This window comes from Bubalus bubalis, chromosome 9 (genome assembly GCF_019923935.1).
Source record: "Bubalus bubalis isolate 160015118507 breed Murrah chromosome 9, NDDB_SH_1, whole genome shotgun sequence".
Lineage (NCBI taxonomy): Eukaryota > Metazoa > Chordata > Mammalia > Artiodactyla > Bovidae > Bubalus > Bubalus bubalis.
Window position 1 is genome coordinate 97,686,823 of NC_059165.1, and position 18,053 is coordinate 97,704,875.

General features: G+C 38.2%; 1 protein-coding gene across 1 annotated transcript; it reads left to right on the forward strand.

Annotated features, from left to right (window-relative positions):
• Nucleotides 1–14,888: 14,888 nt before the first annotated feature.
• On the forward strand, nt 14,889–15,888 carry LOC102405073 (olfactory receptor 7G1-like). The gene has a single exon (XM_025294147.3). It carries the CDS (start codon nt 14,950–14,952, stop codon nt 15,886–15,888), a length of 939 nt encoding a protein of 312 aa, XP_025149932.2. The 5' UTR covers nt 14,889–14,949.
• The last annotated feature ends 2,165 nt before the right edge of the window (nt 15,889–18,053 follow it).

Sequence of the window (18,053 nt, forward strand, 5' to 3'; positions counted from 1 at the left end):
TTGTGCCATATATACTTTGGACTTGTGTTTCTGTGTTGAAGCAGAGGGATAGAAATCTTGGGTGAGCCATAGCACCTGATTCCTTCATCACCAAATTCTTCTGAAATAGCCAGACAACAGAATGGCCAGATTAATTTTAATTTAGGATTGAAACTTTCTGTCTTGCTTATTATATTTGACACATGATTTAAATTCTTTAAATTTAATTTTTTTTGCTCAGGTTCTATAGAAGCAGAGCCCGAGACAAGGGTTCTAGTTTTAATGATATTTTGGGGGGAGGTCATTCTCATAAAAAGTCATATTCCAGAAGCTATGTAGGACAAGGGCATATTGAAGCAGGGCTGTGGTCACTTCTGAAGACCAGCTTCCATTTGATCAATGTTACAACCATATCAGTTGTACCCCAGACTCATGATAATTCAGTTCAGTTCAGTTCAGTTGCTCAGGCATGTCCGACTCTTTGTGACCCTATGAACCGCAACATGCTAGGCCTCCCTGTCCATCACCACCTCCCAGAATTTACCCAAACCCATGTCCATTGAGTCAGTGATGCCATCTAACCATCTCCTGTCATCCCCTTCTCCTCCTGCTCTCAATCTTTCCCAGCATCAGGGTCTTTTCAAATGAGTCAGCTCTTCGCATCAGGTGGCCAAAGTATTGAAGTTTCAGCTTCAACATCAGTCCCTCCAATGAACACCCAGGTCTGATCTCCTTTAGGATAGACTGGTTGGATTTCCTTGCAGTCCAAGGGATTCTCAAGAGTCTTCTCCAACACCACAGTTCAAAAGCATCAATTTTTCGCTGCTCAGCTTTCTTTATAGTCCAACTCTCACATCCATACATGACTACTGGAAAAACCATAGCCTTGTCTAGACGGACCTTTGTTGGCAAAGTAATGTCTCTGCTTTTTAAAAAATTTTTTGTATATTTTTAATTTAAATTTATTTATTTTAATTAGAGGCTAATTACTTCTGGTTTTTAATATGCTGTCTACGTTGGTCATAACTTTCCTTCCAAGGAGCAAGTGTCTTTCAATTTCATGGCTGCAGTCACCATCTGCAGTGATTTTGGAGCCCAGAAAAATAAAGTCAGCCACTGTTTCCCCATCCATTTGCCATGAAGTGATGGGACCAGATGCCATGATCTTAGTTTTCTGAACGTTGAGCTTTAAGCCAACTTTTTCACTCTCCTCTTTCACTTTCATCAGTGGAGTAAGAAATGTGACCTTTAAGTCACTGACTTCATAATGAATTAGATTGGTCACTGGTAAACCATAACTTTCTGAAGACATTAGGTATCTACCACACTCAATTTCATTACCTATGAAATTAGCAAAATTAAAGGATATCAGTAGTTTGAGATGACTGAGAGATATTTGAACTTCATTAGTGAGGAAACCTTCAGTTCCAATAAGGAAAAGAATCTCTAACTCTAATATACCCAAACAATAGAGAGAGTTATCTTTCACTTCAAGGACTTCAGAGGAAAGAAATATATAAAAAGAGGGAGCAGGGATTCATTCAATCATTCATGTTTTGTCTTGTCCTGGGACTAGTTCTCCGCAGTGGTGGCACCAGATGAAGATGTTATATATGGACATGATTTTCAAAGACAGACCCATAACTGTCCTTCTTTGAATCAGATGATTATAGCATTTTCCATGAAGCCAACTAGAAGACATTTCTGTAACGGATTGAATAGTGATCCTCAAGACAATTGGTCACATTCTAAATAAAAGCGTGAATGTTGCTAATTTGGAATTAGAATCTTTGTAGAGGAACTATTGTGCCAAATATTGGCACAGTGGGCACAGTGGGCAGGTCCTAAATGTAATCACATGAATCCTTATAAGCTAGACAGAAATGGAAATGGCACAGAAAAGAAGGAGGAGGAAATGTAATCATTGCAACAGGAATTGAATTTTTGCAGCCAGTATTTGATTTTCAGTATTTGATCATTTTTCTTCAGCTTTATAGAGATATAACTGACATGTAAAATTATATACTATTAAGGTGTATATCATGTTGATTTAATACAGGCTCTTGGTTCTGTAGTTTTGGTCAATGTGTGTTTTTATGCCAGTATAATTCTGGTTTGATTACTTTAACTTTGTAATACAGTTTGAAGTCAGGAATGAATGCCTCCCTGAAGCATTGTTCTCTCTCAAGAATGCTTTGGAAATTAACCAAATGAATTATTTTTTCCAAGTGAATTCTTTTTTTTTTTTAATTTTATTTTATTTTTAAACTTTACATAATTGTATTAGTTTTGCCAAATATCAAAATGAATCCGCCACAGGTATACATGTGTTCCCCATCCTGAACCCTCCTCCCTCCTCCCTCCCCATTCCATCCCTCTGGGTCGTCCCAATGCACCAGCCCCAAGCATCCAGTATCGTGCATTGAACCTGGACTGGCAACTCGTTTCATACATGATATTTTACTTTTAAGTGCAGAGTTTGCTAGCATTAAGTACATTCACATTGTTGTATTTTCGTCACCACTATCCATCCATAGAACTGTTCATCTCACAAAACTGAAATGTGTACCTATTGACAATAACACACTATCCCTTCTTGTCCCCTGGCCCTGGCAACCTCATTCTAATTTGTGTGACTTTGAATTTGACTTCTCTAGGTACCTCATGTAAGTAGAATCATACATTATTTTTCCTTTTGTGACTGGCTTATTTCCCTTAGTATAATGTCCTCAAAATTCATTCATGCTGTAGTATGCATTAGAATTTCCATTCTTTTTAAGACTGAATAATGTCCCTGGTGGTTCAGACAGTAAAGAATCTACCTGCAATGCAAGAGACCTGGGTCCTATTCCTGGGTTGGGAAGATCCCCTGGAGAAGAGCATGGCAATATACTCCAGTATTCTTGCCTGGAGAATCCCCATGGACAGAAGAGCCTGGTGGGCTACAGTCCATGGGGTCGCAAAGAGTTGGACACAACTGAGCAGTTAAGCACAGCACAGCACAATGTGCTTCTGTGATGTGCTTTCTTGATGATCCATAGCCTGGCTTGGAGAATTTTTAGCATTACTTTACTAGCGTGTGAGATGAGTGCAATTGTGCGGCATTCTTTGGCATTGCCTTTCTTTGGGATTGGAATGAAAACTGACCTTTTCCAGTCCTGTGGCCACTGCTGAGTTTTCCAAACTTGCTGGCATATTGAGTGCAGCACTTTCACTGCATCATCTTTCAGGATTTGAAACAGCTCAACTGGAATTCCATCACCTCCACTAGCTTTGTTCAGAGTGATGCTTCCTAAGGCCCACCTGACTTCGCATTCCAGGATGTCTGGTTCTAGTCCAGTGATCACACCACCGTGCTTATCTGGGTCATGAAGTTCTTCTTTGTACAGTTCTGTGTATTTTTGCCACCTTTTAATACTTCTGCTTCTGTTAGGTCCATACCATTTCTGTCCTTTATTGTGTTAATCTTTGCATGAAATATTCCCTTGGTATCTCTAATTTTCTGGAAGAGATCTCTAGTCTTTCCCATTCTATTGTTTTCCTCTATTTCTTTGCTTTGATCACTGAGGAAGGCTTTCTTATCTCTCCTTGCTATTCTTTGGAACTCTGCATTCAGATGCTAATCCTACTTTTAATATTGGAGGAAATGCCATACTGTCTTCAATAGTAGCCACACTGTTTTACATCACCAACATTCCACATGGGTTCAAATTTCTCTATATCATTGCCAACACTTGTTCTCTTCCTCTTCCTCTTTTTTTTTTTTTTTTTTTTTTTGCCAAGCAGCTTGTAAGATCTTAGCTGCCCAACCAGAGGTTGAACTCAGGCCCATGGCAGTGAAAACATGGAATCCTAACCACTGCACTGCCAGAGAATTCCTTTTTTCTTCTCCTTCTCTGCTTCTTCTTCCTCCCCTCCCCCTTCCTTCTCCTCATTCTTCTTTTTAGTAATAATGATAACTGCCTATCAGGTGGTATCTCGTTGTGGTTTTGTTTTGCACTTTCTTAACGACTGAGAGACTTCACTTTCACTTTTCACTTTCATGCATTGGAGAAGGAAATGGCAACCCACTCCAGTGTTCTTGCCTGGAGAATCCCAGGGACAGGGGAGCCTGGTGGGCTGCCATATATGGTGTCGCACAGAGTCGGACATGACTGAAGCAACTTAGCAGCAGCAATGACTAGTGATGTTGAACATCTTTTCATATGCTCATGGCCATTTGTATATCTTCTCTGGAGAAAGTCTGTTCAAGCCCTTTTCCCATTATTTAGTCATGTTTTTGTTTATATTTTTATTGTTGAGCTGTAGGTGTTCATTGTAATTGTAGGATATTAAGCCATTATCATCTAATTACAAACTGGCTGAATTAATCACTTTTTTCATCATTGGACTGCATTTATTTTATTTAAGAGATATTGAGATTAAGAGATGATTATTTAAGAGATAATTGACAATAATTTCTATTGTCATTTCTACTGTTATTGTATAGATACACTAATTTCTATTCTCAGCACTATTTATTGAAAGGTCAGATCCTTTCTCTGCAATGCCACATCGTTTTTTTTTTTTTTTTTTTTTTTTTTTTTTTTTCTCATTTCACCTCTAAGTTCTTTTTTTTTTTTTTTTTATAATTTTATTTTATTTTTAAACTTTACATAACTGTATTAGATTTGCCAAATATCAAAATGAATCCGCCACAGGTTTACATGTGTTCCCCATCCTGAACCCTCCTCCCTCCTCCCTCCCCATTCCATCCCTCTGGGTCGTCCCAGTGCACCAGCCCCAAGCATCCAGTATCGTGCATCAAACCTGGACTGGCAACTCATTTCATACATGAAATTTTACATGTTTCAATGCCATTCTCCCAAATCTTCCCACCCTCTCCCTCTCCCACAGAGTCCATAAGACTGTTCTATACATCCGTGTCTCTTTTGCTGTCTCGTACACAGGGTTATTGTTACCATCTTTCTAAATTCCATATATATGCGTTAGTATACTGTATTGGTGTTTTTCTTTCTGGCTTACTTCACTCTGTATAATAGGCTCCAGTTTCATCCACCTCATTAGAACTGATTCAAATGTATTCTTTTTAATGGCTGAATAATACTCCATTGTGTATATGTACCACAGCTTTCTTATCCATTCATCTGCTGATGGACATCTAGGTTGCTTCCATGTCCTGGCTATTATAAACAGTGCTGCGATGAACATTGGGGTACTCGTGTCTCTTTCCCTTCTGGTTTTCTCAGTGTGTATGCCCAGCAGTGGGATTGCTGGATCATAAGGCATGTCTATTTCCAGTTTTTTAAGGAATCTCCACACTGTTCTCCATAGTGGCTGTACTAGTTTGCATTTCCACCAACAGTGTAAGAGGGTTCCCTTTTCTCCACACCCTCTCCAGCATTTATTACTTGTAGACTTTTGGATTGCAGCCATTCTGACTGGTGTGAAATGGTACCTCATAGTGGTTTTGATTTGCATTTCTCTGATAATGAGTGATGTTGAGCATCTTTTCATGTGTTTGTTAGCCATCTGTATGTCTTCTTTGGAGAAATGTCTATTTAGTTCTTTGGCCCATTTTTTGATTGGGTCATTTATTTTTCTGGAGTTGAGCTGTAGGAGTTGCTTGTATATTCTCGAGATTAGTTGTTTGTCAGTTGCTTCATTTGCTATTATCTTCTCCCATTCTGAAGGCTGTCTTTTCACCTTGCTAATAGTTTCCTTTGATGTGCAGAAGCTTTTAAGGTTAATTAGGTCCCATTTGTTTATTTTTGCTTTTATTTCCAATATTCTGGGAGGTGGGTCATAGAGGATCCTGCTGTGATGTATGTCAGAGAGTGTTTTGCCTATGTTCTCCTCTAGGAGTTTTATAGTTTCTGGTCTTACATTGAGATCTTTAATCCATTTTGAGTTTATTTTTGTGTATGGTGTTAGAAAGTGTTCTAGTTTCATTCTTTTACAAGTGGTTGACCAGAGTTCCCAGCACCACTTGTTAAAGAGATTGTCTTTAATCCATTGTATATTCTTGCCTCCTTTGTCGAAGATAAGGTGTCCATATGTGCGTGGATTTATCTCTGGGCTTTCTATTTTGTTCCATTGATCTATATTTCTGTCTTTGTGCCAGTACCATACTGTCTTGATAACTGTGGCTTTGTAGTAGAGCCTGAAGTCAGGTAGGTTGATTCCTCCAGTTCCATTCTTCTTTCTCAAGATCGCTTTGGCTATTCGAGGTTTTTTGTTTTTCCATACAAATTGTGAAATTATTTGTTCTAGCTCTGTGAAGAATGCTGTTGGTAGCTTGATAGGGATTGCATTGAATCTATAGATTGCTTTGGGTAGTATACTCATTTTCACTACATTGATTCTTCCAATCCATGAACATGGTATATTTCTCCATCTGTTAGTGTCCTCTTTGATTTCTTTCACCAGTGTTTTATAGTTTTCTATATATAGGTCTTTAGATTCTTTAGGTAGATATATTCCTAAGTATTTTATTCTTTCCGTTGCAATGGTGAATGGAATTGTTTCCTTAATTTCTCTTTCTGTTTTCTCATTATTAGTGTATAGGAATGCAAGGGATTTCTGTGTGTTGATTTTATATCCTGCAACTTTACTATAGTCATTGATTAGTTCTAGTAATTTTCTGGTGGAGTGCCACATCGTTTTTAAGAAAGTGTCCAATGCCTCCCCTGTCCTCAGTAAAATTTTGATACAAGTAAGAATTTAATTGGTCCTCTTTTTCTATCTGTTCCAGAACCATGCCATTTTAGTTACTATTACTCCATATATTGATATTTGGTAAGACAAGTACTTCACTTTTTCCCCATATGCTAGTAAATCGAATATTCTTTCTCTTGTTTTTTCATATAAAATTTCATATAAGTTTTCATAAAATCAGCCTCTCCAATAAAAATAAAATTTCAGGATTTACTTTAAATCTATAAAGAAATTTGAGGAAAATTGATATGTCTATGTTGTGTATAGCTATCCAAAATTAGAATATTCTTTCCATTTTTAGGTTTACTTTAATATCCTTCTATAAAATGTTACAGACTTTTCTATAATATGCTTTCACATCTTTTCTTAGAATATTTCCATGTATTTATCTGATAATTTATCAAAGATATCTTTTAGAAATAATGCTTTCTAAATAAATTTTACTTTGTAAAACATGTGATTAATATTTGTATAGTTATTTTGATTCCAGCAAACTTTCTACATTCTGTTGTTCTTTCTAATAAATTACCTATAGGTTTTTTTTACATTCTCTACTTAGATGTTAATATTATTTGCTAATGGTTATATGTTTGTTTGTCCTCAATAACTCAAACCTACACTATGTTTGTGTTTTTTTTTTATTAAAGTGGCATTTTTTGGCACCTGTTCTTGATTTTCAAGGAAATGTTTTGGCAGAAATAGATTCATCGATACAGAGAACAAACTGGTGGTTTTCAGAAAGGAAGGGATATGGGATTGGGCAAAAAAGATGAAAGGGATTAAGCAGTACAAACTTCCAGTTATAAAATATGTCACAGGGATGTCATATACAGCATGGAGAAAACAGTCAATAATATTGTAATAACTTGTGACAGATAATAACTAAGACTTATCATGGTGATCATTTCATAAGGTACAAAAATATTGAATCACTAAGTTTTGGAAACTAATGCTGCATTGTATGTCAGTTATAATCAAATAAAACAATAGTAAAGGAAAAGTTTTGAATATTTGACCATAAAGTATTTCATTTACTGCTGATTATCTGAAATACCCTTTTTTGAGTTAAGGCCATTTCTTCTATATTTGTTTCACTATTTTTTTATCCTCATGGAGGGAAATTTCATTCGAATGCTTTTTCTCCATTTATAGAAAATAATTCTATGTCTTTCTCTTTATAAGTGTGTCAAATCATATTCAAGAATTCTAATACACATATTTTTCACTATTCATTCATTCCTTCATCAAATGTTAATTTAGAACACACTGTTGCCAGACCATTTGTCATGCTGATGTAGAACAGTGCACAAACAGGTGGAAGTCCCAGTGCTCAGAGAGTGTTCATCCATGAGGGGAGGTGAAATTAATAAAAGGAAGCCTCACTAAAACATAATCAGGAGTCCAGAAAGGGGAGCTCTCACGCAACACCACTCATGGGCCATTACCCAAAGGTCTGTCAATTACAGACCCTAGCACAATAATCATCAGCAGTGAAGAAGCAGCAATCACTGACCCCCAAAGAAGAGATGTACCTTGGATCTCCCACAAGGAACTGTCCACCCCATCAACTCAGCCAATGAGATGCTGTCATCACCCGGAAATTTTGCTTTTCCCCAGTGGACTTTTCATTCAAAACAACTGCTCCCAATGTCTTCCTTTTTGTCTGTAAAACAAACTTTTGTCCTTTGTTTGTTGGTCTTGGCCTGTTGCTTTTGCTATAATGTACTTGCCATAATTGCAATGCTATGCTATTCACAAACAAACTACTTTTTGCTAGTAAATAACTCTTTTAAGCTCAAAAGAGGAAACAGGTGACATACAAGAGATATTGTGGAGGACAATGTGATGTATTGCTCTTTTAGGAAGATCAATATCTTCCTATGTATCATCTTTTAGGAAGGAAGTAATTGTTGCTCCAGTGACAGAGTATGCTGCTGGGAAACAGCCCTTCACTGTCAACTCCCTTTGGGGCAAACTTCAGAAGAAAGCCACTGCACCCAAAGTCATTCCCTTTTCCAAGGTTGCATCTAATAGCTGACTAGTACAGTTATTAAAGGTGTTTAAAGTCCTTGGTCTCTTGCATCAACTTGGAATAGCTCTGAAGGGACAGTCCAGGCTTAAACTTCCTATAGGGTCTCTGGAGCCTGACTCTTGGACTCCATTGCACCTCACTCACTTTCTCTGCCCACTCTTATTTTCTTCTCTTCTCTTCCACAAGGGTTGTATCTAGGAGCGCTCCCCCCAAACTCCTGCATGCTAATCCCTTCTCTGTATCTACCTCTCAGTAACCTAATTCAAAGCCCTAAGAAAAATATCAACTGACAGATGGTGAAAGGTGCTATGGAGAATAGACACTTGGAAGGAAAGTTATGACAAGCCTAGACAGCATACTAAAAAGTAGAGACATCATTTTGCTGACAAAGGAGCATATAGTCAAAGCTATGGTCTTCCCAGTAGTCCTGTATGGATGTGAGAATTGGACCATAAAGAAGGTTGAGTGCCGAAGAATTGATGCTTTCAAATTGTGGAGTTGGAGAAGACTCTGGAGAGTCCCGTGGACTGCAAGGAGATCAAACCCATCAATCCTAAAGGAAATCAATGCTAAATATCCATTGGAAGGACTGATGCTGAACCTGAAGCTCCAATACTTTGGCCACGTAATGGAAAGAGCCAACTCATTGGAAAAGACCCTGGTGCTGGGAAAGACTAAAGGCAAAAGGAAAAGGGTGGTGGGACAGAGGATGAGATGGTTAGATAGCATCACTGATTGGACATGAATTTGAGCAAACTCCAGGAGGTGGTGAAGGACAGGCAAGCCTGGTGTGCTGCAATCCATGGGGTTGCAAAGAGTCGGACACAACTTAGTGACTGCACAACAACAGATAATGGTAAAAAGACAAGAATAAGTAAATGTGTGCAATTTTACACAGAAGGGCAAGAAGACTTGCTGAGAAATTGGCATTTTAATAAAGGCTTGAAAGAGGCATGGGAGAAAACAACATGTCTTTGTGGAGCAAAAAGCAATCTGTATTCCTGGAGGAAAATTGGATTTTTCAGAATGCACTACCCATTTTTATTCTTTGTTAGATTTAATTAAAACTAGAACACTTTCTAACACCATACACAAAAATAAACTCAAAATGGATTAAAGATCTCAACGTAAGACCAGAAACTATAAAGCTCCTAGAGGAGAACATAGGCAAAACACTCTCTGACATACATCACAGCAGGATCCTCTATGACCCACCTCCCACAATATTGGAAATAAAAGCAAAAATAAACAAATTGTACCTAATTAACCTTAAAAGCTTCTGCACATCAAAGGAAACTATTAGCAAGGTGAAAAGACAGCCTTCAGAATGGGAGAGAATAATAGCAAATGAAGCAACTGACAAACAACTAATCTCGAGAATATACAAGCAACTCCTACAACTCAACTCCAGAAAAATAAATGACCCAATCAAAAAATGGGCCAAAGAACTAAATAGACATTTCTCCAAAGAAGACATACAGATGGCTAACAAACACATGAAAAGATGCTCAACATCACTCATTATCAGAGAAATGCAAATCAAAACCACTATGAGGTACCATTTCACACCAGTCAGAATGGCTGCGATCCAAAAGTCTACAAGTAATAAATGCTGGAGAGGGTGTGGAGAAAAGGGAACCCTCTTCCACTGTTGGTGGGAATGCAAACTAGTACAGCCACTATGGAGAACAGTGTGGAGATTCCTTAAAAAACTGGAAACAGAACTGCCTTATGATCCAGCAATCCCACTGCTGGGCATACACACTGAGGAAACCAGAAGGGAAAGAGACATGTGTACCCCAATGTTCATCGCAGCACTGTTTATAATAGCCAGGACATGGAAGCAACCTAGATGTCCATCAGCAGATGAATGGATAAGAAAGCTGTGGTACATATACACAATGGAGTATTACTCAGCCATTAAAAAGAATACATTTGAATCCGTTCTAATGAGGTGGATGAAACTGGAGCCTATTATACAGAGTGAAGTAAGCCAGAAAGAAAAACACCAATACAGTATACTAACGCATATATATGGAATTTAGAAAGATGGTAACAATAACCCTGTGTACGATACAGCAAAAGAGACACTGATGTATAGAACAGTCTTATGGACTCTGTGGGAGAGGGAGAGGGTGGGAAGATTTGGGAGAATGGCATTGAAACATGTAAAATATCATGTGTGAAACGAGTTGCCAGTCCAGGTTCGATGCACGATACTGGATGCTTGGGGCTGGTGTATTGGGACGACCCAGAGGGATGGAATGGGGAGGGAGGAGGGAGGAGGGTTCAGGATGGGGAACACATGTATACCTGTGGCAGATTCATTTTGATATTTGGCAAAACTAATACAATTATGTAAAGTTTAAAAATAAAATAAAATTTAAAAAAAAAGTGTTAGTAATTTTGCCTTGTGATTTTCCATTCTTCTAAACTTGTATGCGTCAGGTATCCAGGTTGTTTTGGCCTTATGAAATGAGATAGAGGATATCCTTTTCTATATTTTCTAAAATCATACCTTTATTCTACTTTATTTTCTTTTTTGTTGTGTGCAGTCCTTCTCAAGTTGCAGTGAGCAGGGGCTAGTTTTGTCGCAGTGCATGGGCTGTTCATTGCCGTAGCTTCTCTCATTGCGGAGCGCAAGCTCGAGGTGCACAGGCTTTGGTAGTTGCAGCACGTAGGCTCAGGAGTTGTGGCTCATGGGCTCAGTTCTCTGTGACATGTGCAATCTTTCCGGACCAGGGATCGAATTCTATGTTCTCTGCATTGGCAAGGGGGATTCTTATCCAATGGACCACCAGGAAAGTCCTTACCTTTATTCTTAATATTACCTCTTCCTTGATTGCTTAGAAGAACTTGCCTCAATTCTGTTTACTTAAGGTTGTATTTCATTAGTTACGCTATTGCACAATTTAATTTGCACAGTGCTTCCTCATAATCAGTTTCCATTTTTATTCTCATAATTGATATCTAGTTTCATACGTGGTTGGAAAAGATGCTTGGTATAGTTTCTACCTTCTTAAATTTGTTGAGACATCTTTTGTGACCTGGCTGGTGATATATACTGGAGAATGTTCTATGTGCCCTTGAAACGAATGTGCATTATATCACTATGTATAAAATAGACAAAGAATATAGACCCACTATATAGCACAAGGAACTCCACTCAATATTCTATAATAACATGTATGGGAAAAGATCTGATAAAGAATGGATATATATGTATATGTATAAATAAATCAGTTTACAATATGCCTGAAACTAACACATTGTAAAACAACTATATCCCAATATAAAATTAAAAAAAAATTTTTAAGAATGTGTATTCTCTTGTTTTGGGATAGAATATCTTATAGATACATATAGATTACCACTAGTCTAATATGTTATTTAAGGCCATTATTTCCTAATTGATTTTTCTGTGTGGATAATCTGTCCACTGATGTATGTGAAGTGTTAAAGTCATCTACTATTATTGTTTTATTGTGAAATTCTGCCTTTATCTGTTATTGTTTGCTTTATATATTTAGATTCTTAAGTATTAGGTGCATATATGTTAGTGAGTATTAAATCCTCTTTATTGATTTTTTGTATTTATAATGTCCTTATTTGTCTTTTATTATAGACTTACTTTAATCTACTTTGTCTGATATGAATATTGCTATACTAGCTTTCTTTTTAATTCTATTTTTATGGATATCTTTTCCATTCCCTCACGTTCAGTCTGTGTTCTTTAGCTCTGAAGTGAGTCTCTTGTAAGCAACATATAGGTGGATCTTGTTATTTTATCCAATAAGCAACCCTATGTCTTTTATTGGTGTATTTAGTTCATTGGCATTTAAAGCTATTGATAGGTATGTTGCTGTTGTTTAGTAGCTAAGTCATGTCTGAGTCTTTTATAACCCCAAGGACAGTAGCCTGCCAGGCTCCTCCATTCAAGGGATTTCCCAGGCAAGAAAACTGGAGTGGGTTGCCATTCCTTCTCCAGGAGATGTTCCTAAGCTACTTGGGAACCTCTTTGATAGGTATGTACTTATTGCCATTTTGTTACTTGCTTTCTGGTTGTTTTTGTAGTTCTCTGTTCTTTTCATATTCTCTAAGTTTCTTCCCTTTTGGTGTGATGTTTTCATTTATGCTTGTGTTCCTGTCTCTCTATTTTTTTGGCATCAATAATCCAGCCACCAAGCCATCACATAGCTTGGTTCAGTTCTGTCTGGGAGGCTTCTTTTGAAACTTGCTGTTGCTCTAAGCTCACAGTCATGGTTTCAAACACTGTCCATAATTCTTATGTTCATTCTCATTTCTCAATAACAAATCTCCACTTCTGCTTTAGCTTTTAAAATTTTATATCTCATTTGTTTTTCTGTTATTTTATGTGTTTGAAGGAAGTGAGGTTAAAGTAGTAAGGGATGAAGTTACAACAATATCTTGTTTCCTGTTGGTTTTACTATATCCAGAAAATTGTAGGTTAACACATCTCATACAGTAGCAGTGAACAATAGAGGAAATAAATTGATGTGTGCATGTTAAGTTGCTTCACTCGTGTCTGATTCTTTTTGACCCTATGGACTGTAGTTTGCAGGTTCCTCTGGCCATGGGATTCCCCAAGCACGAATACTGGAGTGGGTTGCCATGCCCTCCTCCAGGGGATCTTTATGACCCAGGGATTGAACCCGTGTCTCTTATGTCTCCTGCATTGGCAGGCAGGTTCACAAGCACATGAAAATATTAAATTCTTTAAAGACAAAAGATAGTTTAATTAATATGAATATGGGATACCAACCCCACTTATTAGATAATGGGTAAAATCTAACTAAATGAACTGAGAGTATGCTTGCACACTAGTGTTTTGCCTTGATCCTGTAACCTTTTACAATTCTATGAAAAACTTAGAAATGGACACGAGCAGAAAAGTAGACAGTGTACACTTGGGCTCACAGAGTCAGGAAAGCAGCCATCCTGAATTTTCCCATGTAGAATCTTCTTAAGTATTTGCACTCTCCTGGGATCACAGCAACATTAAATTGCTTGGTTAACAAGGAGCTTTGGAAATTGAATCTCTAGGGTTCAAGACTGCAATCTATCTGCTACCACTTCTATCCACAGTCCTTTCCTTGGATATAAGCAGCACATAGAGTCCTACCATAGATGACCCTTCCTGCCCAGAAGCTGGTGACTCACTCAGACCCTTTTCTTCCTAAGGACAGATCTTTGGTTTGGTATATCACAGATGTCAGACATCATTTCACTGCGATGCCAGCCAGGTAACCTAATGATCCTTAGTGAATGTTTGGAAATGAGGACAGGTATTTGGGTACAACTTTATCCTGAAAAAGCTATAAAAAGAGTACATACCCCAGATTTCCCTGGTGGCACTGACAGTAAAGCGTCTGTCTACAATGCCGGAGACCCGGGTTCGATTCCTGGGTTGGTAAGATCCCCTGGAGAAGGAAATGGAAGCCTACTCCAGTACTATTGCCTGGAAAATCCCATGGACAGAGGAGCCTGGTAGGCTACAGTCCATGGGGTCGCAGAGAGTCGAACACGACTGAGCAACTCCACTTTCCACTTTCCACCCCAGATGATTAGACCAAGTCACTTTTCATAACTTATGTCATCTTCATACTTCTTTTTTATTTTGCATCAATAATTAAGCATCTCTGATTTATGAATACCAATAAATATTTTTAAAAACCAACCAAGGGGTAGGTAACCTTTTCTAGAACTGTTTATGCTCTGCTGGGTATTTTTATTGTTACTCAGTCACTTAGTCATGTCTGACTCTGCAACCCCATGGAATGCATCATGACAGTTTCCTCTGTCCTCCACTATCTCCTGAAGCTTGCTCAAATTCATGTCCACTGAGTCAGTGATGCTACCTAACCATCTCATCCTCTGCCACCCCCTTCTCCTTTAGCCTTCAATCTTTCCAGCATCAAGTTCTTTTCCAATGGGTCAGCTCTTTGCATCACACGGCCAAAGCATTGGAGCTTCAGCATCAGTCCTTCCAATGAATATTCAGGATTGATTTCCTTTAGGATTTTTTTTTAACATAACACATAAGTATGCATGCAGAAGGCTTTCCTTCCCCTCCCCACTCCTTTAGTCTCTTTCCATTCCCAAGATGGTTTATGCTTCTTGTAACACTACTGCTGTTTCCCTAGTGACTACACATTTTATTATCTTGTTACCACATCTTATTCACCAGATTCATCAACATCATGGAACCCAAAAACCAAACAGCTGTTTCTGAATTTCTTCTCATGAGACTGACAGAGAATGAAAAACTGAAGACCATCTTATTCAACCTGTTCCTGTCCATGTACCTGGTCACTGTCCTGGGAAACCTGCTCATCATCCTGGCTGTCATCTCTGACTCCCACCTCCACACCCCCATGTACTTCTTTCTCTCCCATCTGTCCTTTACAGACATTGGTTTAAGCACAACCCTGATCCCAAAGATCCTGGTGAACATGCAAGCACAGAGTCAAAGCATCACTTACACAGGTTGCCTCACTCAGATCTGTTTTGTCCTGACTTTGGTTTGTTGGGAAAGTTTTCTCCTTGGAGCAATGGCCTATGACCGCTATGTGGCTATTTGTCACCCACTGAGGTACACAGTCATCATGAACCCCCACCTCTGCGTTATGCTGACCCTACTCTCCTTGTTCATTAGCGTTGGGAATGCCCTGCTCCACACTCTGATGGTGCTGCCACTATCCTTCTGCAAGGAACTGGAAATCTCCCTCTTCTTCTGTGAAGTTGTTCAGGTCATCAAGCTTGTCTGCTCTGATACTCTCATTAATAATACTCTTCTTTATTTTGCAATTAGCCTACTAGGTGGCATTCCTGTTTTCGAAATCATTTTCTCTTATACTAAAATAATCTCCTCTATTTTGAGACAGTCATCAGCGGGTGGAAAGTATAAAACTTTTTCTACCTGTGGGTCTCACCTCTCAGCTGTGTCCTTATTCTATGGGACAGGTTTTGGAGTGTACATTTGTTCTGCAATTCCTGACTCTCCCAGGAAGACTGCAGTGGCTTCATTGATGTACACCGTGGTCACTCCCACGATGAACCCCTTCATCTACAGCCTGAGGAACAGAGACATGAAGGGAGCTTTGAGGAAACTCTTCAGTAGAGTACCTACTACTCTATGATTGTGTCATTTTCTAGCTCTCTGATGTTTGACATAAACTTTCCATTCTCTAATACAAGGTTTTGGTTAGAGCCAATAGAAGCTGAATCTGAGGCAGAGGTTCATGGTATAGTAATTTTGTGGGGAATGTTCCCAGCACGAGGGAAGTGGGAAAAGGTGGGTATGTCTAGGACAGAATTTAAACAAGTCTGTGGTCATGCAGAAATAGATTCTGCCTGATTCCTTGGATGACACCATGTAAATTGTACCCCAGAGTAAAGCATATTTACAAGACATTGTGGTTGATCTTTCACACCTCAGTTCAGGAATCTTTAAGACCAGTCACTGGTAAATTGGACATATGTTAGGCAACATTAGCATCCATAACACTCGACTTCATTATCCATAAAATTTTGTGATTAGATTATCTCAGTAGTTTGAAATGATTGTGGAATATTTGAAGTTGATCAGTGAGGAAATTTTTCTTTCTAATAAAACAAAGAAATCCTGACTCTTAATATGCTCAAACAATAAAGATAATTATCTTTCATCACAAGGATTTCAGAGTCAGGAAATGTGCAGGAGCAGGAAATTAGAGATTCATTCATTCCTCCATGAAGAGGCTTCATATTAGGCTGATTCCCCTCATGGACTCAGATTGCTGAAATAGATGCAGGCATATCTAGACATGATTACTGGAGACAAACAAAACTGACTGTCCTTCAATGAGTCTGTTGTTAATTGAAGTTCTATTTATAATAGATATTTCCATTGCATCACCCATAAGGTATTACCTTCAATCTTATCACTGAGAAATGGATCATATGCCACCTACTTAATCCAATTCCTGATATTTGAAATTGATTATTCTTGAGCCTTATGCTTGCCATTTGTAGTTTAATTACTGCTGGAAAGTTAATCTCTATAAGAACAATAAACACTAGTGTTATTGTGTTTCATAAGTTTCCTATACCCTTGAGTCCTTGTATTTTTTCCATTGTTTCAGCAATTTGATTTTTAAAAATTTTTACCTTTTATTGTGGACCACTTTTAAAGTCTTTACTGAATTCATTACAATATTGCTTCTGTTTTATGTTTTGGTTTTTTCAGCCACGACGCATTTGGGATCTTATCCCCCCAAGCAAGTATTAAATCCCCATCACCTGCATAAGTCTTCTTTGATTTGTTTTCTTTTATTCTTATATTTATCAGGTTTTCCCTGATAAATATTTGAGTAATATAATAAAATAAATCATTGTTTTGTAGGCAGGGAAAATGTTTTTAATCTTCCTCTGGCATCTTATTTGCTATGAAATTTTTCATTGGCTTATGCCTAAGAATGTATCTGTTTTCACTTTTCTTTTAGTCATCTTTTTCATTTTTAGTTTTTTTATTTTAATTAATTAATTTTTTTTAATTGAAGGATAATTGCTTTATAGAATTTTGTTGTTTTCTGTCAAACATCAATAAGAATCAGTCATAGGTATATATATGTCCCCTCCCTCTCAAACCTCCCTCCCATCTCCCTCCCCATCCCACACCTCTAAATTATTACAGAGCCCCTGTTTGAGTTATTGCTGTGTTTCTTACACATTTTGGTAGAGTCAACACAGAGGAACATCATTGAATAAATTTAACTGTGTCATGGATGTCTTAGTGTATTGGGTTTAGTCTTAGGGCTCTCATGGAAAACTTCATGTGTCTCTATGAGGAAAGTTATTCTATGAAAAACTACTTTCCTTTGACAAAGAGATGTTGAGAGTAAGACAAGAGAGGACAAAAGGGAAGTAGAGAAGATCAGTGAGATCACCTTCCCAGAAGGACGAAAATTTGAGGCCATCAGTCAGAACCACATGTGGGTGAGGCGGTAGAAACAGTGGAACTGTCAAGGGAGAGTCCAGGCAGTGGTGAAGAACTTTAAAAAGGCGAAGAACCTTGTTCATTGTAGATTGTGGTTAGTTGCATCTGATTCTTTGTAACTCTTTGGATTGTAGTGCGCCAGTCTCCTCTGTCCTTGGGATTTTTCATGCAAGAATACTGGAGTGCGTTGCCATTCCTCCTCCAGAGGAATCTTCCCGACCCAGGGATCAAGCCTGTGTTTCCTCAGTCTCCTGCATTGCAGGCAGATATCTTTACCCACTGAGCCACTGGAAAAGCCAGAGGGGTCGTTTTACTTTCAGCACCACA

Coding starts and splice junctions, on each gene's coding strand:
- LOC102405073 (XM_025294147.3), top strand. CDS start 14,950: ATGGAACCCAAAAACCAAACAGCTGTTTCTGAATTTCTTCTCATGAGA.